At 39.1% G+C, this 27,965-nt stretch overlaps 2 protein-coding genes across 5 annotated transcripts in view; both read right to left on the reverse strand.

The window, feature by feature from the left end:
• Positions 1-4,630, reverse strand: part of CATSPER3 (cation channel sperm associated 3) — a 34,126-nt gene extending 29,496 nt beyond the window's left edge. Inside the window, exon 1 of the mRNA XM_019421950.2 lies at positions 1,592-4,630. Within this exon, the coding sequence (XP_019277495.2) occupies positions 1,592-1,713 (122 nt within the window). The 5' untranslated portion in view covers positions 1,714-4,630. The remainder of the gene's footprint in view (positions 1-1,591) is intronic.
• Positions 1-27,965, reverse strand: part of PCBD2 (pterin-4 alpha-carbinolamine dehydratase 2) — a 78,961-nt gene that overhangs the window by 19,893 nt on the left and 31,103 nt on the right. Inside the window, exons 3-5 of one of the 4 annotated variants that reach the window (XM_019421953.2) lie at positions 8,550-8,645; positions 7,182-7,324; positions 4,731-6,471 (exon numbers count right to left, since the gene is read on the reverse strand). In XM_019421953.2, coding sequence (XP_019277498.1) covers positions 7,229-7,324; positions 8,550-8,645 — 192 coding nt within the window. In that variant the 3' untranslated portion in view covers positions 4,731-6,471; positions 7,182-7,228. Of the gene's footprint in view, positions 1-4,730; positions 6,472-7,071; positions 7,325-8,549; positions 8,646-27,965 lie in introns of those variants that run through there. The other 3 variants (XM_019421954.2, XM_019421952.2, XM_019421955.2) reach the window with 3 other exon arrangements.

The raw sequence follows: 27,965 nt of genomic DNA on the forward strand, positions 1-27,965 counted from the left end.
GGTCATGAGTTCGAGCCCCATGTTGGGTGTCAAGATTACTTAGATAAATATTATTTAAAAATTGCAACACAACACTAACTGAATAACCACTGAAATATGTATAATGATCCCTAAATTGTTCTGTCCCCACTCAGTTATTTAGTACCTTCGCTTTAGACCTCGGTGGGGGGGGGGGGGGGGAGGGGAGGAGGGGGGAGTTACCACTACTTCTCAAGGAAAACAAAGCATCATCTTCATTTACTCATTCAACAAATTCTTATCGAGTGAGTACTACATGCCAGGCAATATAGCAGACACTGTGCATATAAGGTGAGCAAACCTCAATCCTCTCAGTCTAGTAGGAAAAACTGGTAATCCAATAATCACCCAGACAAGTACTCACAAATTAATGATAAAAAAAAAACAAAACTGGACACTCCAGGAAAAAACAGGCAATCAATTTATGAAATAAATATAAATGGTAATGAACGTTCAGTAGCATTACTAACCAAGGGTATGCAAATTAGGTGAAACCACCATTTTCACTTATGAAGTTAGCAAAGACTTAAACGTAATAGCATTTAATACTGACAATAGTGTAGTGTGATGAGGCATTCTCATAAAATGCCAGGAGGAATGTAAATTGGCCAGCTCCTCTGAAAAGCCTTAGCACTGAGTGTATCCTCTGATGTAAGGAACCTACCTACCCTAAGAGAATACAATCTGGAATGAGGTGACTATGGCCAAACACATGCATCCCAGCATTATTTATAGTAGTGAGAACTTGAAAACAATTTTAAAAAGTCTAGCAAAAAAGACTAGTTAAGTACACTATGGCATATCCATCTCATGGAATATTATACAGATACTAAAATATATCTGTGCATTTTTGATGATTTGAAAAAATGATGATCCACTGTATAGCAAAAGACAAAAACAAGATACGCAACTCTGTATACTCAGAATTATCTCATATGTACAAAAATAGGTAGAAAAAACTGAGTAGGAAACATGCCAAAATGTCACTAGTATCTGCCTATGGAAAGTGAGCTTATAGGTAATTCTTTTTCTTGGTTATTTATATTTATCTGTGCTTTGCAATTTTTCTCAAAGAGTATGTATCACTTTTTCCCATTATATGTATCAAATGAATACACTCTCATAACAGTAAATAAATACAGAATATATATACTATTATACTCTATAAAAACAAGATGTATGATTTCACTGTCTGATGTGAGATCAGGTCTACTATCCCCCCAAAAAATCTTCAAATTTTCTAACACAGTAGCTAATAAAAGCAAAGTAAAAATGACAAAAAGGTAAAAAGTAAAAAAGGGCAACAGAGAGTCAAATTCAGTGTACGGGTCAAATAAGAGCACAACTGAATGTTGACTTAAATAGCCAGTCATAATAAGGCCAAAGAAACAAAGGGTTTGGCTAAGCCTCCACCAACCTTACCAGCCACAGAAGGCAGATTCTCAAGGGCATGCACCTTGTTTTGGGCAGCGGAGGAGCGTGTACAGGAAGAGGCTAAGAGAACATTGATACCCTGCCCCCAAGCTGCCATTTGCGCATTTCTTAACAAGCAAGAGAAATAAAGAATATTTACTGAAAGCTCCCAAATCTCGAATGGAATGGCATTGAGGCATTATCCAACAGCGAGCTTGAAATGACTCTTGTGTCCTTCTGGTAATGAAACTGTTGAGGCATTTTCCCAAAAAAAATTTCCATTTTTATTCTTTGCTTTAATCATCCAACAGAAAATCTATGCTTAGAGATCTCCTTGGCATCTAGATCCCGAGAGGCCACAGAGCAGGGCCCACAAAAGGAACCCTTGCTTTATGAGGTCACTCTTGGGCATTCCAGTATAGTGGTAGTCTGCAGTTCCCTGGAGTAAAATCCTCCCCATCTGACCTATGCAGACAGCTTGTCTTCCCTGGGGGACTAAGCACCTCAGTTCAGCCAGAGGGTTATGAGTACACAGGAACTATAAAGCTCCAGGCTAAAGGTGAGAGACAGATGCTAGAGCTAAAGCAGACAAAAGCCCTTCCTTCTTCAGAAGTATCCCCATCGGATAGACAAAGTCCCTTAATGTGTTAGAAAGAGATAAGGGTCATATAAGAGGGAAAAAAAAAAAAGTTCTCTGAGTTCTAGAAGTCAATAGCGTAACTCTAGGGCACAAGACTGGACTGGAGACACCAGGAATGACAGAAAAGATTTTGATGGGTTTGGGGCTAGAAGGCAAGAAAACGTAGAAACAGAGAAGGTTAGCCATGCCCAGCACTAGCTAATTGGGGGGATGTAATTGTGTGCATACGATCCTCCTAAACAGAGTTTAGGGGATAAGCCTGTGGGGTAGAGATACTTTATGTGCATGAGCAATAGGGTTTTTGCTCGGTTCAATTCTTGGGATTAATATATTCACCATGCTTTCATACTCCTAACCCCTTTGGTTTCCAAGGCAAATCTAGACAGAGTGATCTGAGGAGCCCTGTGCTGCACTAAATCTTTAGTGGCTAAATTGATCAAATTTGTGCAAATCTAAGTTCTTGATCACTAAGAAAAGGAAGTAACTACCGCAATGCCTTTGCTGTCACAGGCATTCTAAAACAAGTGTATATGACTGTTCCTGGTAGGAAAATACTCTTAGAGGCAACCAATACACTGAACTGGGAAATAACATCTGATTTATTCAGTTTCTCCATTTAAAATCATCAACAGTGAAGCATGAAGAACCACTCTGATTAATGTCCCCAAGATTCATACTTCAGCTTCTTTCTCTACATTCTCTCCCTCAGGGATCAGCTCTTCCTATACCCCCTACTGCCTTCTTTGGTCATATGCCCCCTAAATTCTTCTGGGCTTGTGGCTGACATTCCCACAGTGGTCTCCTGGAGCAGCTGCTGGGAGACAGTCTGAAACAGTTCTCCACCTGAATCTGTTTCCACCTTCCCCCAATACATCAATGCGCCCACTCCCCCTGGGGCACACAGAAGGCCCTTTGCAGGTGTGTGCTGTATGAGTATACAGATGGATGGCATCAGGGATCCTCATGCTCACTCAAGTAGCTGAGCATGGTGCAAGTCCATCCCCGGGAACCCCAAAGGTATACATACCTCCATGCCTTCCCTCTTTAAGCATCAAAGCACACTTTGGGGGAGAAATAGAGAGGAGATTAAGAATGTAAAGAAATCTTTCACAATGCTTGCAGGGGTGAAGAAAGTTGGCCAGCTGGAAGCAGCAGAGAAAAATCCAGTTGTTCTTAGTATACCATATCAGCATAGCTAAGCCCATCTGAATGTGGTTTCTGAAGTCACTGATGAAGACATCTAGTCCGGGAATGGAACTCCAGCTGGTGAAGAGAATCAGAGGCGACAAACTCATCCAGGGTCCACAGAAATCATCCATATTTTCTCATGGACAGGTGGACAGGACGGGAACACTGGAACAAGAAGCCAAAGGGCCACCTCTTCTACCCTTTTGGAAGCAATCCACACTTGGCCCCACTTGGGGACACACAAGCTGAGCATGGCAGCTTGGGGACTCAAGTCTTCTGGCCAAGAGTCATTCCTTTAATCGTCCCAAGTAACTGGCACTGAAACAAAAAGTTCACATATTCTAGCCAAACCCTTTTACAGCCCTTGCTGTTTTGTAGGAAATTCACAAAACTGTAAGTTACAGAGTTCAACCAGCTTATTTTTGAACATTGGATGAGAAAGCAGATAGACTTGCCCCGTACCTCTAAGAGTCCTGCAATCCTTCAACACTCTAACGGGAGTCAGGTTTGTGTCCAAATACAATATACCTGCTGCTGCTTTCTGTCTAGAGCAAAAACACGAAGAACCATGCTTATTCTGTTGAGCCAAAGATCTCCTAACTCCTACCAACACCAGAAAGTAACCATTATTTTCACAACTTTCATTAACTTCAGTTTATGAAAGGAACTGTCAAACATGCTGGCACCTGGTTTGTTATCTATGGAAGTCATACAAGGGGTCATAGTTCATGTCTCTAACTCTTCTGGGCTCCAGAGATCACTTAGAAAGAAAATGGAGGGAAACCAAAGTTTACCATGTCAGAGAAACCACTGCCATCACACAAAGGTTTGGAACAAAAGGGAATTTGGGGGCCTCCAACTCGGACAGTGTCTTTTTAGGCTGACATGTCAGTTACTTGAAGAATGTCTGGAGATTCATTCTGTTGGAATTTACCACAATGAGTATTTCTACAGCCTTCTCATATGAGATCTCTAATTCTCTACAGTAAAGTTTGTGAGTTCCAGCAGACGCAACAACCCTTAACAAGGACCTTATGTCAAACCCTCATGTAGCTGCTAATTAGTAGATGCATTCTCGGGTCTTCACCACTGCAATTACAAGCCATATCCTGCTCCCTCCACTGTGTTAATATGTGGTGTATGTTAACAGCCAACAAGTTGAGCCCCTCAGGCTTGCATTCAAAATAAGGGGAAAAGTTTCCATTCAGGGTACGTGAAACAAGTTAAATGACACCAAAAGGAACAAATTCAGAAGGTGGGATCCTCTAAAGGACACCTGACCCCACTTATACAATAAGTCAATGACATGGGCAAACGGGGAAAGAAGGGGAGCTTGCTGGCTCTAGATTGAAAGAATAAAGAGAGCAGATGTGATGGGTGGACTCACATGGATCCTAATTAGAAAATTACTGTCCAAAGGCATTCTTAACCTTCCAGGAAATTTGATTTTGCTTGGGTACTGGGTGATATCAAGAAATTGTGGTTTATATTGTTCGGTATAATAGTAGCATTATGGTTTATACAAGAAAATGACCATATTTTCTAGTGATATTTATGAAGGATGTAAGGGTAAAATGACATGCTGAGACTAAGTTTCTAAGCATTTTTTCTTAATTTTTTTAATGTTTGTTTATTTTTGAGAGAGAGAGACAGAGTGTGAACAGAGAAAGGGCAGAGAGAGAGGAAGACAGAATCCGAAGCAGGCTCCAGGCTCCAAGCTGTCAGCACAGGGCCTGACGCGGGGCTCAAACTCATGAACCAAGAGATCATGACCTGAACTGAAGTCGGATGTTCAACTGACTGAGCCACCCAGGCATTCCTAGTTTTTAAGCTATTTTAAAGCTTTTTAGCAAAGAAGAGAGAAATGGAGAATTATACGAAGTAACTGATGTAAATTCTTGGTAATTGTTAAATCTGAGTACATAAGGGTTCAATGTACGATTCCCTTTATTATATGCTTAAATTTTTTCATGTTTAAAAATTCATGTGAAAAAACTGAAGCACTGAGCTAAAAATCTTTGGTAATAAAATGTATAAAAGTTCCTCAATCTACAATATAGGAAAGACTTTACAAAAAACATAGCTTTAGGGCACCCAGCTGACTCGGTCGGTAGAGCACGTGACTCTTAATCTGAGGTTGTGAGTTTGAGCCCAACGTTGGGTGTAAAGATAACTTAAAAAATAAAATCTAAAAAAAACCAACAGCTTTGCCTTTTCCTCTAAAAAAAATTCTAAGAAGCAGAATCTCTCAGCAGCCACAGAACCTGGGTGGCTCTTATCTCTCTTCCTTCCCCGCACACTCCATATCCACAGGGCGAACTGACAATACCTGTCTCACCTAGGCCAAGAGACCTAGCAAAAACTGGCTTTCCAGAGCTCAGCCTCCTTGTCCTGTTCTCATGTGGTTTCTCTGACTGGGGCCAGGGTTGGGTGAGGAGGGGAAGGTTTGCTTATCATAGCATACTGATTTTTCTGGTCTCTGAAATGAGGTGGATTACAAAGATGATCCCTGTTAAATCCTACCACCATAATGCTTCAAGGGATGAACACATGTTCCTTGGACAGATATATATATTCAAATGACAGATATTTATAGGCATATATATGGATATATATGTTTTTATATATAAAAAATTATATATATTATAATATATAATTATATATTAAATTATATATGTATAATAAATTATATATATATATGTATTATATATATATAATTTTTAAGTTTATTTATTTGTTTTGGGGGGTGGGGAGAGAATCCCCAGTGCAGGGCTCAAACTCACAAACCGAGATCATGAGCTGAGCCAAAAACCAACAGTTGGATGATTAGGCGCCCCTATATATAAATTATTTTAATCTCCATTCTAATATGATTAATAGGTACATTCCTGAGTTCCTTCACAGAACACTATTATTGCAATTTTTAAATAATAGATTACTTTATGTTCCATTTTACTCCTGTCAGTGACACACAAAACAAACAGAGCTTATCATTAGATAAAAGCTCAGTAACTTCTAAATCAGTGGCTACAGACCCTCAGTTCAGGAGTCACAAATGGCAAATGATTTTTAAAAATGACCTTGGTTCTTCCTTCACTCAATAAGTCAAATAATGACCTGGCAAGTTGGTCACTGTGACAGTGAGTCCTTATACTGCCCCATGTTGCCAGAAGCCATGGATAAGACACTTGTCCTCTTCTTCAACTCCCTGTCTGAAAATGATAAAACACAAGAAAGCTTACCCAATTTTCGTGACTTCTGTAACCTAATTAATTACATAGGTATAATAGCAGCTAAAATCCAAATCAACTTTGGCATCATAAGAATTACTGTATGCAGTTAAAACCCTTTACCTACAGGGTTCACTGTTTTTCTACCGTACAACTATCCTCCAACACAATGCATTGGCAAAGTCACCATAATCACTTGGATTTCTGGGTTATAAAATGTGTGAATACCCCCCATCCCAATTTCTGGTCTTCAAGAATGCTATTTCTCTGGTGCCTGGGTGGTTCAGTAGGTTAAGCATCCCACTTCATGTCACGTCATGATGTCACAGTTCATGAGTTCTAGCCCCATATGGGGTTTTGCAGTGACAGCACGGAGCCTGGAGCCTGCTTCAAATTCCATGTCTCCCTCTCTCCCTCCCCCACTTGCCCATGCATGCGCTCTCTCTCTCTCTCTTTCTCAAAAATAAAAACAAAACAAAACAGAGAAAGAATGCTATTTCTCTCTTTGACTATTATGAATATAATTACCTTGGTTGGTTTGCCTCATGTTTACAATTAGAAATAATGAAAAATACCTCAGGCTCAAGTTTAAATCATTTTGTAATTAAGCACTGATTGATTGTACAAGACTGTGCAAAAGGCGAGCTTAAATTTACAACTTAATTTGTTCACGTAAACTGCCTTCAACATACATGACAACTAAGATGTGTACAGGGTTTGACATGCATTTTGGAAGAAATCACACAGAAGCAGCTGCTTTTTCAATAAACTTGGCCAGTTTCACATCTCTCTTGGTCAGTCCACCATAGTCATGCGAGGTTAGGGTTATCTGCACCTAAGAGACACAAAGGTAGTTTTTAAAACCTGTAGCTTGCAATTCATGGTACTCATCTTTGGTGGTTCAGAAATCAATCTATTATTCACATTCACATTTGAGAATTAGGGAGGTTAAATGATTTACAAAATACTACATTACAAATCATCACAGCATTTCCAAAACCCAGTAAACTCCAGGGACAGAGTCTGCTTCAGGCTGGGCCCAGCAGCCGCCCAGGGATAAAAAGGTCCTCTCATATGAAGGGCAATTCAGCTGCCAGCATCTCAAATCTTGTCTCTCAAAAAAAAAAAAAAAAGAGAGAGAGAGAGAGAGAGAGAGAGAGACTAAGGTTCCATTTTAACTCCCATTACTTTAATTACATGACTATTTTCAGGCCACTGAGAAAAACCAAGCTATCAAATGTAATATCTTAGCAACCACGTTCAGAAAAGCCCATTTCCAAATTAGGGAAGTGGGGTGGGGGTGGGGTGGAGGAACAGACTGTCACTTCTTGAAAAATAAATTAAAAAGCAAAAGCAAAATTATGGACAAAGAGAGGAAACTAGGAAAGAAAAGTTTATCGTGGTACCTGCATGTTCTGAATTACTCTAATAAATCCCAACTACATCAGGAAATTTTCTCTTTTTTCAAAGAGGACTTTTAAAGAGAAAACAGAACTGCATAGAAATCTAGATGATAAGATATTCCAAATGTCATGGCCATAAAGGCAAGGACATTTTTCAGGGGGTACCATGACTGTCCCTACTGTGCCCCCTAAAAAACTACATAAAATCTTTTTCACCTGCTCTTTGTCTTTAGAAAGCCAGTTCCCACTTAGAATACAGAATTTAATAAACAGTTATTATTTAAAGCACAGTTCTTGAGCATATTTATTTCAATAAGACAAACGAGGCCCTATCTTTCTTATTTGCTACGATTTCTTGCACAAATTTATCTGCCTGGCTGATTTTCAAGTGTAATCCAGAAGCCCAACTTGGCCCAACTCGCTCCTATTAGTTTCAATAGAAGACAAGCATGAAAATAGAGCTTTGTCATTGCTCTCTTGAGCAGATATGAAAATTTGTTACTAATTTGCAATAATACACAGGGATTCTCAGCAAAAGAATGAGAAAGAACACTTTCATAAAGCACAATGACACTTGGCTGCAGAGGATGACAAGGAAGAATGAAGTTTCCTGAACCCCATAGCTAAGGTGATCCCCAAATAAGGCAATTTAGTTACCTTGTTATACACATTGAACCATTCCGGGTGGTGATTCATCTTCTCGGCTTGCAGGGCAACTCGGGACATAAAGCCAAATGCCTGCATGAGATGGAGCTGAAACTGATTAGTGGCACTGCCCTCTACCCTGGACCTGAGACAGAGAGAGACCAGAGCAATCCAGCCAGATGAAGACAAAGCTAGGATCCTTAGGGAAGCCTGGAGAAATCAAATATGAAAGGGACTGCTTTCCAGAGAGCTGGGGAATGGTGTAGCAGGACCGTGAACTGCTGCTCAACAGTGAAAAACAATCAGGCTCAAATAAACAAACCAGGAAATTGGTCTCACCCAGTGACCTGTCTGGACTGTTTAATTGTCCTCAGGACAAGACCCTCCAAAATAGCACGGGAATAATTTCCCTTCAACCTAGTGCCCTGGATCTCACTACCTGGATCCCAATCTTATGGGTTACTTTTCCAGTATCATCACTCCTTTTGTTTGGTGACTGGGTTGCAAACTAAGGCATCGACCCCAAGACTATGGAAAAATAACTTCCAAGTGTGTCTTAAGCAAAAGCACTGGCAGAAATGAAAAACTTCCCCATCCCATTTCCCAGAGAAGACAGGAAAGGATAAAAGACTGTTTTTTGACATCTAGAGTGAAACAGGAAAGACTGTCTTGCCTGCTGTGGGTCTTCTCGCTGTTGCCCAGCACGGCCATAAGGAACAGAAAGTGGACCTCCTCGGAGCACAGGGACGCAGATTTGGCCACAGGCCTAAGTGCAGACCTGCAGGGCTCTGTCTTCATACAACAGGGAAAGTGCACACCTAATTGTGCTAAGTGGAAGGCAAACCTGTTCTGAGAGGATGATAAACTTTTTTCCTTTTGCTTGTTTTCCAATTTTTATGAAGGCAATCGCTAACAATACGAGGGTCTGTCTCTCATGTGTCCAGAAAGCAGAAATACTCGGTAAGACTCTAAGGTAATGGCACATTAGCTACAAATTTATAGAATTCACAGGGCAGTACCCATTGTAGCCACATAAACAAATATTCAATTTTATTACCCATATCCAGAAAATCCAATCTGATATTAGCTGAGCCATGTTTTTCAGATCACCCAACTGACAGAAGAGTGGACTTCCAAGTTAGTGATAAATACAGAAAATGCCATTTTTTTTAAATATGAAATTTATTGTCAAATTGGTTTCCATACAACACCCAGTGCTCATCCCAACAGGTGCCCTCCTCAGTTCCATCACCCACCTTCCCCTCCTTCGCACCCCCCACTAACCCTCAGTTTGTTCTCAGTTTTTAAGAGTCTCTTATGTTTTGGCTCCCTCCCTCTCTAACCGTTTTTCTTTTTCCTTCCCCTCCCCCATGGTCTTCTGTTAAGTTTCTCAGGATCCACGTAAGAGTGAAAACATATGGTATCTGTCTTTCTCTGTATGGCTTATTTCACTTAGTGTAACACTCTCCAGTTCCATCCACGTTGCTACAAAAGGCCGTATTTCATTCTTTCTCATTGCCACATAGTATTCCATTGTGTATATAAACCACAATTTCTTTATCCATTCATCAGTTGATGGACATTTAGGCTCTTTCCATAATTTGGCTATTGTTGAAAGTGCTGCTATAAACATTGGGTTACAAGTGCCCCTAGAAGATGCCATTTTTTAATCCATTCTGTGTCACTCATTATGATTCCTATCACAGAATGATTTTATTCAGGATCAAGACTCCCATTTTGATATTAAAGGCCTGAAGGTTTACCTGTCAGGAAAAGGAAGAACATGCAAGCAAAATCCACTTAACCATGTATGGAATTATTAGTGGAAAACAATATTCACTCCCCTACCTCTTCTCATTTCATAATCTGATTATCTAGGTTATGTGAGGGGAAGAACAAGTCAAAAGTGAAAGTCTGTTTTACCTATTCAAATACAGGGCACCTGCGTGGCTCAGTAAGTTAAGCACTGGACTCTTGATTTCGGCTCAGGTCACAATCTTATGTTCTATGAGATCAAGCCCCGTGTCGGGCTCTGTGCTAACAGCACGGAGCCTGCTCTGGATTCTCTCTCTCCCTCTCTCTGCCTCTCTCTCTCTCTCTGCCCCTTCCCTGCTCACACTCTCTGTCAAAATAAATAAATAAACTGAAAAAAATCTTATTCAAATACAGAATTAACCTGCATTAAATGATGTATAATGAGAATTTTTAGTCTGTTTGCCTATAACGCTGTACTCTTGTTTAGCTTTAAAAGGCTTCCAAAGTTAAGCACTCCCCCTGAGAGATAGTAATACAGTCATTAGAGGCAGGGGCTTTTGTTTTTTTTGTTTTTTTTTTTTAAGGTTTATTTATTTTTGAGACAGAGACAGAGCATGAACAGGGGAGGGGCAGAGAGAGAGGGAGACACAGAATCGGAAGCAGGCTCCAGGCTCTGAGCCATCAGCCCAGAGCCCGACACAGGGCTCGAACCCACGGACCGTGAGATCGTGACCTGAGCTGAAGTCGGACGCTTAACCGACTGAGCCACCCAGGCGCCCCATGGGGCAGGGGCTTTTGAACCAGAAAGTGCTGAATTTAAATTCCAACTCTACAAACTGTCACGTGAGCCTCGGTTCTCTGGTCAGTAAACTGGGGATCATAATAAAAAGCAGTATGTAGTCACCCTAATAAAAATGAGATGGGTGACATACAAGCACTCAGCACAGCTCCTGGCCCCAAGTAAGAGATCAGCAATGGCACACACTGCTACCATGCACTGCTCTGGCCAAACTGCATATGATAAACCCTATAGAATGCAACGATAAGTGAGAATCACAGTCGTGTAAATCGAATATTCCAGTTGGTGTCTCCCAGAAGAATGGCATTTTCCTTTTCCCACATGTCATAAATCCTAGACAAATAGAGAATATACTATGGAGTAATACCCTGATGCACACTGACTGAGGAAAACAGCTTAATGATAAGAAATTAGGTGGGCAAAGTCAGTTACCCAAGCTCTTAAACCCTGTGGCCACAATTTCTTTCAACTATGTTACCCTAAAGGTCCAAAGTGACATTTAGCATCCCTTACTATTTCCAAAGAACCAAGTGGATCAAGGGGATGATTTGAACATAGTCAGAAGCGCTCCTCAAATTTTTAATTACCAGCATGCTCTCAGCATGGTAGCAAAATCTACTCTATAACAGATAGGACTTAAAGAGAAAACTCATACACTAAGAGGTGCACTGACCAAAGAAAAACCTACCATACCTACATAGGGCGTAAAAGGGGTGGAAAATAAAGGGCACTTCCAAAGATCCTCCAAATCTGTGTATTCCTCTGCTTTACATATTTCAACTGTCACCTAATATTTGCATTTAATTAAATATCACAAAGCCCAATAAACCATTTACACAGGATCTACTACTAATTCTTCCCTAGGGAGAGAACGCTTGCTTCTGCTCTGGGAGCAAGGAGACAATTTCATAATCCTTCTTCCATATAACAGAACCAAATAATCCCCCAAATATTTTTAAATCCACAAATTAAAAACATGCATAACAATACTCATTCAAATTAAAGTAAAAAGGATTTCTGCAAAGAAGTGAAATGAGTGGAGAGGAAAAAAGCAAAACCTCAAAAGGGAATTCTGATTATGTGGCATTAATAAAGAAGGAACAGGAATAAACAGCAAAACTGGCAGATGGTGAAAAGCATCTGTCCCTTCTTTCTAAGATTTCTTTTTACAGCCCTAGCTATTTGTTACCAGAATGCCAGTTGGAACCTAAAAGCCTTGAGCTAGCTAAAAGTACAGGCTTTCTAAAACCATTCCACCAAAGAAAACTGCCAGGAGCCCAAGGCAGAATAGACACCACTAACGATCCAGTGAGAAGCTTAGAGGATAGGTCTGAGAAGATGGACAAAATGAACTAGAAATTGATAAGAGTTTATAAGAATTAAAAATAAGTACAGAAGACAAAGTAGATCTAACATAAAGGTAACTTTTTTGAGTAAGAGAACAAACACAGAAAGAAATTAGAGATATAACTCAAAAATTTTCCCAGAAATAAAAGATTTAAATCTATTGATTGTAAGAATTCAACCATTTCTACACATCCCAGTGAAGTTAGTGAATTTGATGACTTAAAAATCCTTTTGGCATCTAGTCAAAAGGATCAATTCATTTATACAAAGAAAAATAACCTGGCCAACTTCAAACTTCCACGTGCCAACATTTAACACAGAAATCAGAGGAGCAATGCCTATAAAGACTTAAGGAAACCAAAGTGCAAAGAATTTTATACCCAACTAAACTGTTGTTCAAATGTAATGCATCCTCTTCATCCTTTCTATGGAAATTTTTATTAAAGGATGAAATATAAGTAACTACAGATGGATGGAAAAACGGTACCAAAGGTACAGACAGTAAGCAACAAACTGACTCAGCTCTAGGAATATATTTAAAACAACTGCAGGGACTGTAGTCATGAAATGCAATGCAATGTTATTAGCTATTAGAAGAGATGGAAGAAAAGGGGAAGAAATGGAAAAGGTAAATGAAAGTTTAAAAAGTCTGAAAGTTGAAAGATCCAAAGTATATTTAAAGCACTCAAACTAAAAATAAAATGAAACAAAACTGCATGGTGAAGGGAAAGTAGAAGAAAGTAGAAATTCAATTTTGATATTGCTCAGTGGGAATATCACTATCTAAAGAAATGTTGTCTGAAGGGCTGCCTGGGTGACTCAGTCAGTTGAGCGTCCAACTTTGGCTCAGGTCATGATCTCACAGCTCATGAGTTTGAGCCCTGCATTGGACTCCCTGCTGTCAGTGTGGAACCCAGTTCAGATCTTCTGTCCCCCCTCTGCCCTTCTCCCGCTGGTTCTCTCTCTCTCAAAATAAATAAACTTAAAAAATAAAATAATAAAATAAAATAAATGCAATCTAAAGAAATAAAGGATTAAGTATGCTGTGTAAAATTATAGGTATAATAGCGTCCACAAGAAAAACAAAAATAATAATAAAAGCATTCACAATTAGGTCAAAGAAAACACAATTCAAATGAAGCAAAGAAAACACAAACCCATCATGATTTAAATGAAGGGAGAAAAAATTATATCGGCTCTGTCATGGTTAACAAGACCAAACATCTTTCCAATCAATAAACATAAAGAGCCATAATCCAACTGAAAAGAAGAGAACATTGGGGCACCTAGCTGGCTCAGGTGGTGGAGCATGCAACTCCTGATCTCAGGGTCATGAATTCGAGTTCCACATTGGGTGCAGAGATTACTGCATAATAAATAAAAACTTAAAAAAGAAAAATAAATAAAACTTAAAAAGAAAAAAGGGTTTGAATGAGTGCCCAACTCTTGATTTCGGTTCAGGTCATGATCTCACAGTCGTGGGAAAGAAGCCCTCATTGGGCTCTGGGTTGGGCATGGAGACTGCTTAAGAATCTCTCTCTGCCCCTATCCCCTATCAAAAAAAAAAATGAAGAAGAAGAAGAGAAAACTACATGAATCACAAAGCAAACCTCAAATGCTGGAAATAAAGACACAGGCAAACGTAAAAAAAAATTTTTTTAATGTATAAAGTGTATCTTCAATGAGGATTGAATAATTATGAATAGCTATACTACAAATAACATAGCAACAAAATCAATGAGGTAGAGGGGTGCCTGGGTGGCTCAGTCGGTTAAGTGGTCAACTTCAGCTCAGGTCATGATCTCACAGCTCAAAGGCTCAAGAGTTCAAGCCCCGTGTCAGGCTCGGTGCTGACAGCTCAGGGCCTGGAGCCTGCTTTGGATTCTGTGCCTCCCTCTCTCTCTGCCCCAACCTACTCGCATTCTGTCTCTCTCTCAAAAATAAATACACATTTAAAAAAATTTTTAAATAAAATAAAATATTTACTGAATGCTCACAGAAATTGAACATATATTGGCCCACAAAGAAAATCTCAATAAATTCCAAAAAGTAGAAACAGTGCTGATGACATCCTCTGATTAAATTTTTAAAAAAAGTAGCAAAAAGTACTACCTGGAAATTTTTTTAAGTCCTCCTTTTAAATTCTTGATTAAAAGAAGAAATCACAACTGAAACTGAATAGAAATTAATAATGTATGCACTACATACAGGATATGTGTAAAGCAATGATCAGAATAAACATCTTTACATGCTTAAGAAAATGAAAGAGTAAAAACAAATAAATTAAATTCATAAACAAATAAATAAAAATTAATGAAGGCAGGAGAACAAGAATGACTATAAAGAGAACAGCAGATGTAAATGAACATGAAAGAAAAATGGCAGAACTAATAAATCCAAAAGCTGTAAAAATTATGTAACAGAAAATAAGATACTTCGGGGTACCTGGGTGGCTCAGTCAGTTAAGCATCCAACTTCAGCTCAGGTCATGATCTCATGGTTTGTGAGTTCAAGCCCCACATCAACCTCACTGCTATCAGCGCAGAGCCTGCTTTGGATCTTCTGTGTCTCTCTCTCTCTCTGTCCCTACCCCACCCCTGCTCACTTTCAAAATAAATAAACATTTAAAATTTTTTTCAAAACATAGAGAAAAGTAATTTTAAACAGATACAAATATTTATACAAATAAATTTCGAAACATAGGTAAAATAGTTCCTTCATAAAAATTATCAAAACTGATCCCAGAAGACAAAAACATACAAATGAGAGTGACACCAAAAAGTAACAGTTCCCAGGCATTTCAAAGAAAAATTCTACAAAACCTTGAAAGCAGAGTTAACCCTAATACTAACTAAACTGTTCCAGAGCACAGAAAAAGTGGAACATATCCAAATTATTTTTATAAACTACCATAACACTGTCTCCAAATTCCCACAAAGATAGCGTATAATAATAAAACTATAGATTGATCTCACATTAAGTAAAATCTTAATAAACAAAACCTAGCAAAACACCATGAACAAATGGGATTTATTCTAAGGAATGCTCAATATAAGAAATATAATGATATATTTCACCATATTAACCAAGAGAAAAATCATGACTTCTACAAATTCTGAAAAGATATTTGATAAATTCAGTATTTCTTATGTATTAAAACTCTTAATGAAATAAGACTATATGGCCTCTCTTTTTGTTGTTATCAATTGTGTTCTCTTTATAGCAAGTAATGAGTACAAAAATTGCTTTATATTTGGAGGGTAATACAGGAACATGTAACCACAGCATCAAAATGTACATACCAAAATTGGCTACATGGGTAATCATCACTGTTTGTTCATCATAACAACAATTAGTAAGAACCCAAATTGGACCCCTCTTTAAATAAAGGAACACAGTCTCAGTCCAAAAGGTAATATTATTCTTAAAAGGGAAATAGTAGAATATTCCCATCAAAGTCAAGACGATTCCCAAGTAAAGCCAAGCCAAAAAAAACCAAAAACGCCTTTTTATACTAACAACTAATTAGAAACTATATTGGAAGAAAAGATCCCATCTAAAATGGCACCAAAAATTATCTAGGAATAAACTTAACAAGAAATGTATGAATTCTATAGGCAGAAAACTTTACACCACTACTAAAAAACAGGTAAATATTACTACATTAAATTTTTTTTCTGTATGGCAATAAAAACCAACAAACAAAATTAAAAGACAAACAGTAAGCTGTACTTGCAGTACATACTTCCTCAACATGAATAATTCCTACAAATTAATATGAAAAAGATCAACCACCCAATTTTTTTAAATGAGCCAAGGACATAACAGATAACAAAAGAAATCAAATGGTTCTTAAACATGAAAACTGCTCAAAGTCATACATGATAAAAGAAGTACAAACTGAATACTAAGTTTTAAGTCAAGTGTATCTCAGGAAAGTTGGTGGGGGTGGGAAACTAAGTTAAATCTATCAGTTTGGTAAAGATCAAAAAGTCTGATAATATTCTGTTGATGAAGACAGGGGAGAAAAGGCACTCATGTCTCTGGTGAACATAAACTGATATCATCACTCTGGAAGAAAATTTGACAACATTCATCAAAATTAAAAACACCCATGCCTTTCAGCTAGACAACTACACATCTAGAAATTAGTCCTGTAGACACACTTATACATAAATTATAAGAATGGTCACTGCTGCACAGCTTGTAAGAGTCATAGATTTGAAAAAGCCAAAGGTCCATCAGTAAAAAACTGATTAAATAGATGAGGGTACATTTACACACTGGAGTACTATGCAGCCACTGAAAAGAATCAAGTAACTATCTTCTGACATGGAAAAACCTCCAAGACATATTACTAAATGAAAAACAAATGCATAACAATAGTCTGAATTGTACAAAAAGAGAAGAAACTACATGCATTAATATCTCTGCAACCACACATGAGAAACTGGTAACAGCGAATGACAGCAGGTGAAGAGAAACTGGATGGTTGAGAATCAGGGACAGGAAAAGAGTTACTAGACCCTTGGTTGCCTTCTGAATTTGTACCACACATATACCTGTTCTATTTTTAAAAGTTAGTTTGGAAAAAAAACAAAGATGCCATGCAAATGAAGATCTCACTCTAAAGGGAGCTGAGATACTACAGTGTATGCAACATGGTTCATATTAAAATATTTTGGCTCATGTTAACTTCTTAACATAGGCCTACCTGTTTAGGTGGGTTTTTAGTGCCAATTTACAGCATAGTTTGTCTATGAGCCATGTTCTGTTGAGCCACGGACATTTCAAACAAACATATGGCCAACAAATAACATATAATGGCTGATAATAGTTTCAGTCTTTCCTCTATTGCAAATTACAAACATTTTATGAACAAGTCAATGAATGCATGATGAAGTATGACTTTTTAAGTCACTCTGCCATGTTAAGGAATGTAAGCATTACAATCACCGTAAATTAGACCAATGAAGTTTGTCATTTGGAAATCTCCAAACCATCAGCAATTAAAAGATTTTTCCGTGAACCCCAAATCAAGTATTCTTTGGGAACTTTAATTTTTCTTAAAGTTCCTTTTGTTTCATTTTATTCCATGAAAATATGAAAGACTATCAGATGCACAAAACCAAAACAAAAATCCTGTATCAATCTGTGAAATGTTTAAAAGCACCCTGAATTTAAAAAGCAGCTTCAGTCCAAATAACATGTATCATTTATTAAGTTCTAAGACTTAACTTCTAGCACACACTTACAATACAAATCTTTCATTACTCAGAGCAATTCTCTTTGATATATGTTCTTTAAATCTGCTGCCTTTTATATTTTGATTATAGACTATTTTAATTACGCACTAAAAAAGAACACATCTCCCACTAAGAAAATGAGCACCAGCGACTCCAAAGTAATTTCCCCAGTACAATCTCCATTAAGCCTCTAAATACTTCCTTTACCCATTCAATGAATTAGAACTCTATTGTTTATGAATCACCTTTACGTTTGTAGGCCTAGAACTCTTCTTTTATAAAACACAATTGCTATGGAAGGAAATGATATTTACGTCTGATGAGAAATGAAAACACTATTACATAAATCAGTTTGGGCATTTCTTCACGTCTTGAAACATGATCGGCAATTTAGTCTAATTGGTGATCAAGGAAACTATCTTGTGATCAATTAAAGTAATTACCAGATTCCGGCAATACAACCTACCTTAATTTCAGCTAGAGTCTGCACTTCTTCAACTTTAATTAAAAATAATGAAAATTATTAAGCAAAATGCATAGCAAGATCATTGCCAAGCACGCACATGTCACAGGACGGGACCTTCCCTTAGTATTGGTGACTGATCCATCACATAAACATTGCTCGGTGCACCAAGGAAAGGCGTCCTTTGCCCCAGAACATTATGTGACTCACCGTGACTTTCTCATGAAAAAGACTGTTAACTGTTCTAGCCACTGCAGGCAACAGAAGAATACCCTTGACTAGCGACATGAGAATTGTGAGGAACAGACACAACCAAAGGGGTAGTTGATCCATGCTTTTTTTCCTCCCAAGTGTCACTCTTATTTTGAGCACACTGCACAACTGGTCAAATGCAAAAACGTTAGGGTCAGAGACCTAGACTGAAATCCTAGTGCTGCTATTTACTAGCTATCTGATCTCTGAGAAAGCACTTAACATTTGAAATGAGCCTCAGTTTCTTCTTACGTAAAAATGTAATTTCTTTAACATACTTTGCAGTTTACTGGGCATTCTATCCGGCACTCAGTTAATGCTAGTGATTATTATCATCAGCAACACTTTAACATTATAGTGTCTAGGGCCCGGACAGGAAGAATTCCTTTCTGAACCTAGTATAAGAACCACTGGAAGACCAAAGAAATTCACCCTTGCAAGGATGAGAAAAATCAGAAACATATGGAAAACTTTCTCTGAGTGGGTAGATTTCCAGTGGAAATCTTCCAGTGGGTAGATCTTCTTCATAGAAAGATTTCCAGTGGAACCGGCACTCTGTCAGTAAGCATCTTAGCCAAGCACGTGACCCATGTCTCCCTGAAGAGCCAGACTAAAGATCTTACCTGAGGACCACCCCCTAGGCAGTCCGTATATGTGTCTGGGGATAGATACAACCCTCACCAGTCCCAGGCTGCTACTCTACCTGCCTCTACTTGATCCACCACAGAATGCAACATCTCCAATAACTCAAGCCAAGAATATCCCACTCTGAACTTAAAAGTGGCTTCCCCAGACACCTGAGACAATGCCCACAAGCTACTGAAAGAGCAGCCTGCTCTACAACGCTGTAGGCTAAGTTAGTGCCCTTTCAGCTGGTGGTAATAAGTATACTACCTGAGAGATAGCAGGCTCACTTCCTACACATTACCTTCAAAACCTGTGCTCACAGAACCATAACAGTGCAGAGCCTTAATAAAAAAAAAGAAAAGTTCTTAAGTCACCATTTTTGGCAATTACCCTAATATCCTAAACAGCCATTCAGAAAAATAAGACAGCTTTTAGCTAATTACATGGTACTACCTTCAACATATACTGTTAAATGAAGCAAGCTGCAAAATAATTTTCTTTTGCAGAACTAGGATTTATAATTACATTAGTAAATTACGACTAAATTCCCAGGGTAGGAAAACAACTCTTTGACAGAGGTCTACGGAAGAGTATCTATTCTTCTCCAGGCAGCAGAGTTTAACCAACATAAACACCTTCACCCACAATTTTACCTAAGAGCTCATTATTTCTGTTCCACTTTTAGGGAAAGTCCTCTAACTAGATAGATACCACATATCTGATGTGTGCCTAAAAAGCTTTCTGGACAAGATGATTACAAGCTGAGAATATCTCTTCCGTGAAAAGACATTACTTATTTCTAAAGTTCTCTGCACATAAGTTTAAATTACACCTCCCCATGGGATATCCATAGTAACTTCAATAAACCCATCTTGTCATGCTCATAAATAAATAAATAAATAAATAAATAAATATAAATAAATAAATAAAGTTAAATAAGTAAATAAATAAATAACATCTCCCCACATCATCATCAGCTACTAATCAGCTACTATGCGGCATACCAACAGCTCCACCTGATTAGCTGCTTCTAAAATTTCTCACAATCCTTCAGTTTTGCTCTCTTGGAATCAGCACGTTTGACCATTTGCTGTTCATCTTTTCCCCCTAAAGCAGAGGGAAACCAGGGTTTCAAAATCACCCCAAGGGGAATCCATGAGAGAAGCCATTTACCCGGAGTTTCCCAATGTCAAATAACTTCTGATGCCTCACTGTTCACTGTGGCTGTTCATTACTGCCAGCCAGTTGCTTTGGAAAAGCCCCCTTGGAGGCTGTCTTTCCTAATCAGCTGATAATCCCTATTTGTTCACTTTCGGGAGTCTCATGAGGTAAGAGGTATTACAAAGACTACCCAAGTGTTTTGTTTTGTTTTAGCAAATTAGAATTTATGAATTAGATTCTTAAAGAATTAGAATTGAGGCCCCTTAGCATTGTCATCATTATAAAACTTACAAAAATTCAAATCTATATAGAAAAATGTCCCTAGGCTTTAACTTTATACATCCAAGCCACTAAGATATAGAGAAGATCTGGCCAAATACATTTTTAAAAATCAAATAATAGGCAAAATGGCAGCCTACTCCTTACCTTTTCTTCTTTATAATCAAATGGCTCGTTTTAAGAGGTGCAACTATGTAATTCTAGTGTATATCTGACATGAAATTGTCAGATAATTTTCAAAAGAGAGAGAGAAGGCAAAAAGCTCCCACTACAACTGGAGTATATAAAATTAAACTCAAAGTCGAGATCCTTCAACAATAACCAAAAGGGTTGAAGGAAGAGAACAGGGGCTTAGAGCAGAAAGAACACCTACTCCCCAAACGGCATGACAAGGGGTCAGGGAGGCCTCAAAAATTATTTTAAAGAAACAAAGCAACGCCTCATTTAGCTTAACTGTACAGAAAATACATCTTCTACAAACAGTACACATTTTGTAAAACAGGGTCTCATCTCACTGGACATCACAAAATATCTGATGGTATAAAAAGGTCTGTCACAACATCAAGTTCATACTTAGGCTTCCCTTTGCTTTGTTCTAAACGCAATCAATTCTTCTTTTAAGAGTTTTTAAGTACAGTTTTGGCAACATTTGCTAATGTTTCCTGTAAGAAAAATACATCACTCAAATACAAATATTCAAGCCTAATCAGGGATCCTGATAATATAGCAGAGGACTTCCAGTGATAGACAGCTGCAAGGGATCACTGCAAGCAAATAGCCTGCCAGACCCACTTCGCAGAAAACAGTGTCAATCCAGAAGAAGCCTGGTGAGGAAAGAGACCATCTCTTAAGGCATCTGTATTTATTTGTTTCAAAGTGCACACATAGGTTGTGAACTTGGAAAGGTCCCTGAACCTGTCAGAGTCTTCAGACACTGAGCTAAAGCAAACCACGAATATATTCAGAATTCATCCTCAACCTGTTATGATGAGGTTTAAGGAGTGATCTTCCTATGGTGAACAGATTGAAACTAGGGACTTTCTTGTTTCTGTGTTTTAAATAGTATTACTAATGAATTAAGAATATTCTCAGGGCTTGAGACACACAGAGAGTAAAACAGACTTAGCACTTACCCTGTTTTTGGTATCAAAAGACTCAGAAGGTCTGGTGGATGGTGTCATTTCATCCCGCAAAATTCTAATCCCAGCTTTGTCTCATTCTCTGGCCTTGAGCGAATCCTAAACCTCCTTCACCTCTCCTAGTCCCTGTGAATCGGAGGCTCTACTATTTAACTTCACTGTGTGAGGAGGTCTCATAAAAACATGCAGAGCGCTTTGCACAGAACACATGCTACTGTGGTGCACTGAAAAGGTTCCAATCCGCTTCAATATCACACAAAGGAATTTTGAGCTGTTCTTTTTTTTTTAATCTAGAAAATTTGCTCCGTGTGGCCAAATAAATTCAGTTGTATTCTGAATACAAATGAAAAAAATTTAAGTCTCTGTGTTAAAAATTCACAAATAAGGCTCACAATGCAGGAAACAGTAATGAACAGAAGAAACAAAAGAATAAGCGCTTACTTAGGTCAATTTTTTTTGCAATACTCCTATATAAATTACCTTGGCTTCAGCTGTGGATCAAGTTGGACTTGGGGGGTTTGGGGTTTTGCTTTGTTTTTTGGTTTTTTTTTAGTAATTCCTAATATCCTGAAAGAAAGGAAAAAAATGGTTTGTTTTCCTGCATGTCCTGCATGGGAAAGTCTGTTTTCCCTCTTCAGAGCAGGCTCCCATTCTGTTCCACCACAGAGCGGCTGCCTTCTCTGTGCACACGAGGGCTGATGGGCAGGCAGCACACAGCAAAGCTCCAAGTCTGCACCAAGACCTGCACAGCTCATTTGCAATCCCACTAGAGGAAGAGCACACAACTGGCTCTAAGACGCTGGGACAAAGAAAACATATAGATATGGATGGAATGGGAGTGCTCTGCCATTTGATGCAGCTGCTACAGAGAAATCCTTCCCTTTTGTTTTCAAAAGTTTATTATTTCATACCTTATGCAAATCATACTTTATATATTAGGCAATAATATTTTAGAAATACTCAAGTCAAATTAAAGGCTTCAATAGCCTTGCCAAAAGCACTGTGATTTTCCTATAAAAAAATTATTCCAATTTGTTGATCTTACATAGGATGAAACATACTGTAACAATCTTCATAATTTATGTCCTGTTGGGACACAATGATTTAAAGTAACATAATACAGAGCCGCATCATGGCTAATCTAAACCACCTGACCAGATAAACACCAGCTTCCCTTCTCTCTTCAGCAAGGGCATTTCTGTTTATTGTCATATCATTTCCTCATTCTAGGAACATGCAGAATAAATGCAGCCAACCTCCATTTCAGTGGGAGGCTGAGCCGGCCTTTCCCATGTCAGGAGGTTTGTGCGCACACAGGTACCAGTACAATGTCAAGGGCTTACAAGACAGAAAGCAATCCAAGAATTCCACCCTCAAAATCATTTACAGTGAAGCAAATATGGATTCATCCAGTACAATCTGGACCAGGTGTGGTGTTATAAACCACAATCTTTGTGTGTTTTTTTTTTTTTTAATGTCACCGAAGAGGTAATTCTTTCAAACAAATTATGGGACTTACTATGAGCCAAATTTTTATAAACGCTTCAATCATGCTTCTTGCTATGTTCACAGGCACTCATGATGTGATTAACTAAACTGAAACACCCCAATTAACCAATGTCTTTTTGGGGTGAGGAATCTTGGTAGGAGAGAAAGACAAAGAGCCCCTATGGCACTAACCATGGCCATTCCTGGTGAACAACTACTCAGGCAGATTTCAAATCGTGAGGTTTCTCCAGGGTCCAGATCCCTTCAACCCTTCTCACATATGCAAACCGTACTGGGCAAAGGAAGGTTTTTAGAGGGACTTAAGGGAAGGGTTTAAAGTTTCAATCGTGAAAGAAAAAGTGCAGGAACACATGTGCATTCAGCAGATAACAAGACACTGAAAATATTTTAAAACAAAACAAAACAAAACGCCTGTCTGACCAAATTTTTATAAACTTGGTTAGGGAAGAAGAAAACAAACAACTGTTTAGGGATGGTTTCAAATATTGCTTTCTGCTATTACTGAGAAATTTCAAAGCTTTTCATGCTCCATTGGAAACAGCTCTGCTTCACAAGCTGTTCTTGTCGGTCCTGCCAAAGAAATGGTCTGATACGCTTTATTGAAAGCTTATCGATTTGCTTACCCAGACAAATATATATAGAACTCTCTCTGCCTATAAAGACCAGTGGACAAGAGGATTCCTCCAGTGAAAGCAATGAGATGATTAAAATACAGCTGGATGAGACGGTAGAGCAGAGAAGAGGCATGCACATCCCAACCCCAGCACCGCTGAAGTGGACACGCAACATCTGAACTCAGTTCCGCCAGTCCCAGCATGCGCAGAACCTGAGCCAACTTGACCAGCACCAGTTTTCACGGGCATCTGTACAGGAACAGAGACAGCAAATAGGTACGTTTCTGTCACAACCTGGAGCCTTTTGACTTGTGAAATTAAATGAAAATGCAATCTGTGAAATTAAACACAAAGTATCCTTTTTCAGACAACAGACATTCATTAACTTGGGTTTGAATTTAACGCTATGCATAGTTGTAAATTTTTAAGGTGACATGTTATAAGCCTGCAACATTACTGGCGACATTACAAGTTAGTGCTATCGAGAGTGAGTTCTGGTAAAAAATGGGTCTTTTTGCCCTCAAGTACTCATACCTTGGACTGACAGCCCACTTGCTAATTCCCGTTTTCATTATGTCTACACTGTACGTACACCTTCCCACACTTCCACAACCACTTCAAAATCAGCTCGCATCAGTCTGAAAATCATGAGGACTCCGCTCACTATAGGTTACTCTAGGCTCGTGCATGGATAGGGTTCTCTGATGAAAAAGAGTCTTGGCAATGAGCTACAATGTGACTGTCCCCAAGCCCTGACTTCTCACAACCCTGAACCTTCATTTATTAATCTGTATATCAGGTTAGGAAGTGAATCTGCATACCAGAGAGTTGCCCCAGCAATTATATTTTTTTAAGTTTTATTGATTTTGAGAGAGAGACAGAGCAAGGGAGGGGCAGAGAGACAGAGAGAGAATCCCAAGCAGTCTCAACACCATCAGCACAGAGCCTGGCGAGGGGCTCAACCTCAGGAACCATGAGATCATGACCTGAGCTGAAATCAAGAGTCAGACGCTTAACCAACTGAGCCACCCAGGTGCCCCCAAACAATTAAATTTTTAGATCTATAACCTAAGGAAACTCTCACATATGTACACAAGGATACACAGAGATGCTTGTTAAAAAACTGACAGTAATAATAAACAGTGCCAAGAACCTAAATGTCCATCAATAGGGGAATGGATAAACTTGGTTAATTTATTTAAATTTTTACTTGATTTTCAGAGGAATAGAACACCGAAAAACAACCTACTACATGAGAAGCAGTGCAATGGATTGAAAGAGTATTAGTTGAGGAATCCAAAACCTGGGCTCTGTACCCAAACCCCAAACAAGCTACATGAACTGGCTAGGTAAAGACTCCATTTGGACACAAGGAGGTGATGTGCACCAATTACAAAGCACAGCACCTTCACACATAATGTTCAATAAAAAAGAGTATCAGCTAGGGGCGCCTGAGTGGCTCAGTCGGTTAAGCATCTGACTTTGGCTCAGGTCATGATCTCATGGTTCATGAGTTCAAGCCCTGCACCAGGCTCTGGGCTGACAGCTCAGAGCCTAGAGCCTGTTTCAGATTCTGTGTCTTCCCCTCTCTCTCTGTCCCTTCTCCCACACTGTCTCTCCCTCTCAAAAATAAACATTTAAAAAAATCTTCTTAAAGAGTATCAGCTACAAATAATAGTACATCACCATGTAGCAGGTTCATCATTCCTACTTTACAGAGGAGAGAGAACTGAGACTCCAAAGGATCCAAGTGTGTGTTTAGGACAAATCCCTGATGTCAGGTTATACTTTTTCCATTTCTTTCCTTTACCTAAAAGCTAATTATACAAAAATAAGTTTCCTGTACTTTTTTATTTTATTTTTTTTAATTTTTTTTTAACGTTTATTTATTTTTGAGACAGAGAGAGACAGAGCATGAACGGGGGAGGGGCAGAGAGAGAGGGAGACACAGAATCCAAAACAGGCTCCAGGCTCTGAGCCATCAGCCCAGAGCCCGACGCGGGGCTCAAACTCATGGACCGTGAGATCGTGACCTGAGCTGAAGTCGGACGCTTAACCGACTGAGCCACCCAGGCGCCCTGTACTTTTTTATTTTAAAAGTTTAACTACAAGAGAAAAATTAAGCGTAACAGAAAATTTAGGAAAAGAAAAAATGGGGGCACCTGGCTGGCTCAGTAGGAAGAGCATGTGACTCTTGATCTCAGGGTTGTGAGTTCAAGCCCCCACAGTGGGTATAGAGGTCACTTAAAATAAATAAAATCTTTTAGAGGCACCTGGGTGGCTCAGTTGGTTAAGTGACTTCAGCTCAGATCACGATCTCATGGTCTGTGGGTTCGAGCCCCATGTCAGGCTCTGTGCTGACAGCTCAGAGCCCGAAGCCTGCTTTGGATTCTGTGTATCCCTCTCTCTGCCCCTCCCCCGCTCATGCCTCTGTCTCTCTGTCTCTCTCTCTCTCTCTCTTTCTCTCAAAAGTAAATACACATTAGAAAAAAATTTTTAATACATTTTTAAAAAAGAAAAAGGAAAAACGATTATAATTTTTTTTCCTGTGCCTTTCCCCCACATCTGATGTGATAATGTTCATTTATTGTGTACCCTGAACTTTCTTAAAACATTAAAACATCCTACCCATTTTCCAGTTAGCTCCACGGTCTTCTTTACTTCTTTTTGGAACCCACACAATCTCAGACAGAATGGGGGATCTTCTCTTTGAGAAACTATTTCATGTAAATGGTTCAAGCATGTTTGGGAAAGACATGTATACCACACATGTCTTTTCAAGCCAGGCCTTCTGAGCGTTGAAGATTCTTTGAACTCTCTACCAATACACATTGTGGAGTTGCAGGGGCAGAACTAGAAGAGCAACTGTATAATTGGGGGACTATGGAATAAATAAGGTTTTGTTTAACTCCTTTTTTTCAATACTCAGTGAAAACATCAGATGATAAACTCCTCTTTAACTGAGGACCCATTAAAGCAACCAATTAGCTTAATGTCTTGTGCCAAAACCATGACAACTGAACCTGTAAGAACAAACACTCCACCCACCAGACTTGAAATGACAGGGACAGTGTCATCAAATCCTCCAACACGCAGGCAGTGTGCCCTGTGGAAAGATCCCCAGAGTAGGAGTCTTCTCTGGGACCCAAGTTCTTATCCTCAAATATTTCTTCCAGGCACATATGTGACTGGGGCATGTCACCCAACCTTCACACTCAGCTCCCCTCTTTGTCCAGAAGACCATTCACTGAGGGGCTGTGAAAAGGCCAAGGAATCAGGATCCAAAACTGCTGTATGTACTTCTGTCTTCTGTGCTTAGAGAAATGAGTACAGATCTCAAATGATCTGCATCTTAGGCCTTCAAAATTATGATACTGGTAGGCTATCAATGAGGTAAAAATCTTCATTACCCTCATAGTGTGCCTCATCTTCTTCAAGCACCAAGTACAAACCTGGGGGCCATGCCCACCCTGCTGTTCTGAAATGTCTTCTTCATTGAAACCATGAGAATTATGAGCAGTTGTAAATCCGGGGTTATAATAAAACAAAAAATATGCTGAGCTGTGAATATGGAGAGTGGGCATGGGGTCAGAAAAAAATTCGGGGGTGGTACGATCCAGGGAGCCATGTTTCATGAGACCAAGAGGGCTGGAGCTGGCAGGGACCGCAGCAGTTACCTGGGCCAAATCCCTGAGGCTCAGAAAAAGCATGCATTGTAATTTTTAGTTTGAATTAATTTTCTTTACAAAAGAGATGTTATGCTTTGACTTTAAATCCTTCTGACCCCGTGCAGAATGCTATGGAAAAGTGCCTGAATAGTCCTGAGATACAGAAAGTCCGGACACTGAGAAGGGGAACATGTTCTTGGAGTTGAGGCCTAGCACTCCCACCTGGGGTACTTACTCCTCCCTCCCAGTCTTGACTTCCCAACCACGGCAGGAAGGGGGTAGACCAATGATGGTAGCGTTCCTCCCACTGGGTGATGTAATGATCAGAATACAGCGATGGGTGCTGTGTTCCTTGATGATTAAAAAAAAAGATTCTTCTCACAGCATGGACTTGGGGTCTCTCTAAGCCAGCAGTCATACTATTTAGGAAGTGAGGGTTTATCTTTTCATGGTAGTTAGGAAAGAATCTGGAGTTCTTTGTCTGGCATAAATGACCTATTTGGGACCTCAGAAGTGTTTCTAAAAGATCTAGTAAAACTTTAAGGTAGTTAAGCATCCAATTTATCTTT

This window comes from Panthera pardus, unplaced genomic scaffold, assembly GCF_024362965.1.
Source record: "Panthera pardus isolate Hobbes unplaced genomic scaffold, ASM2436296v1 HiC_scaffold_2, whole genome shotgun sequence".
NCBI classification, from domain to species: domain Eukaryota; kingdom Metazoa; phylum Chordata; class Mammalia; order Carnivora; family Felidae; genus Panthera; species Panthera pardus.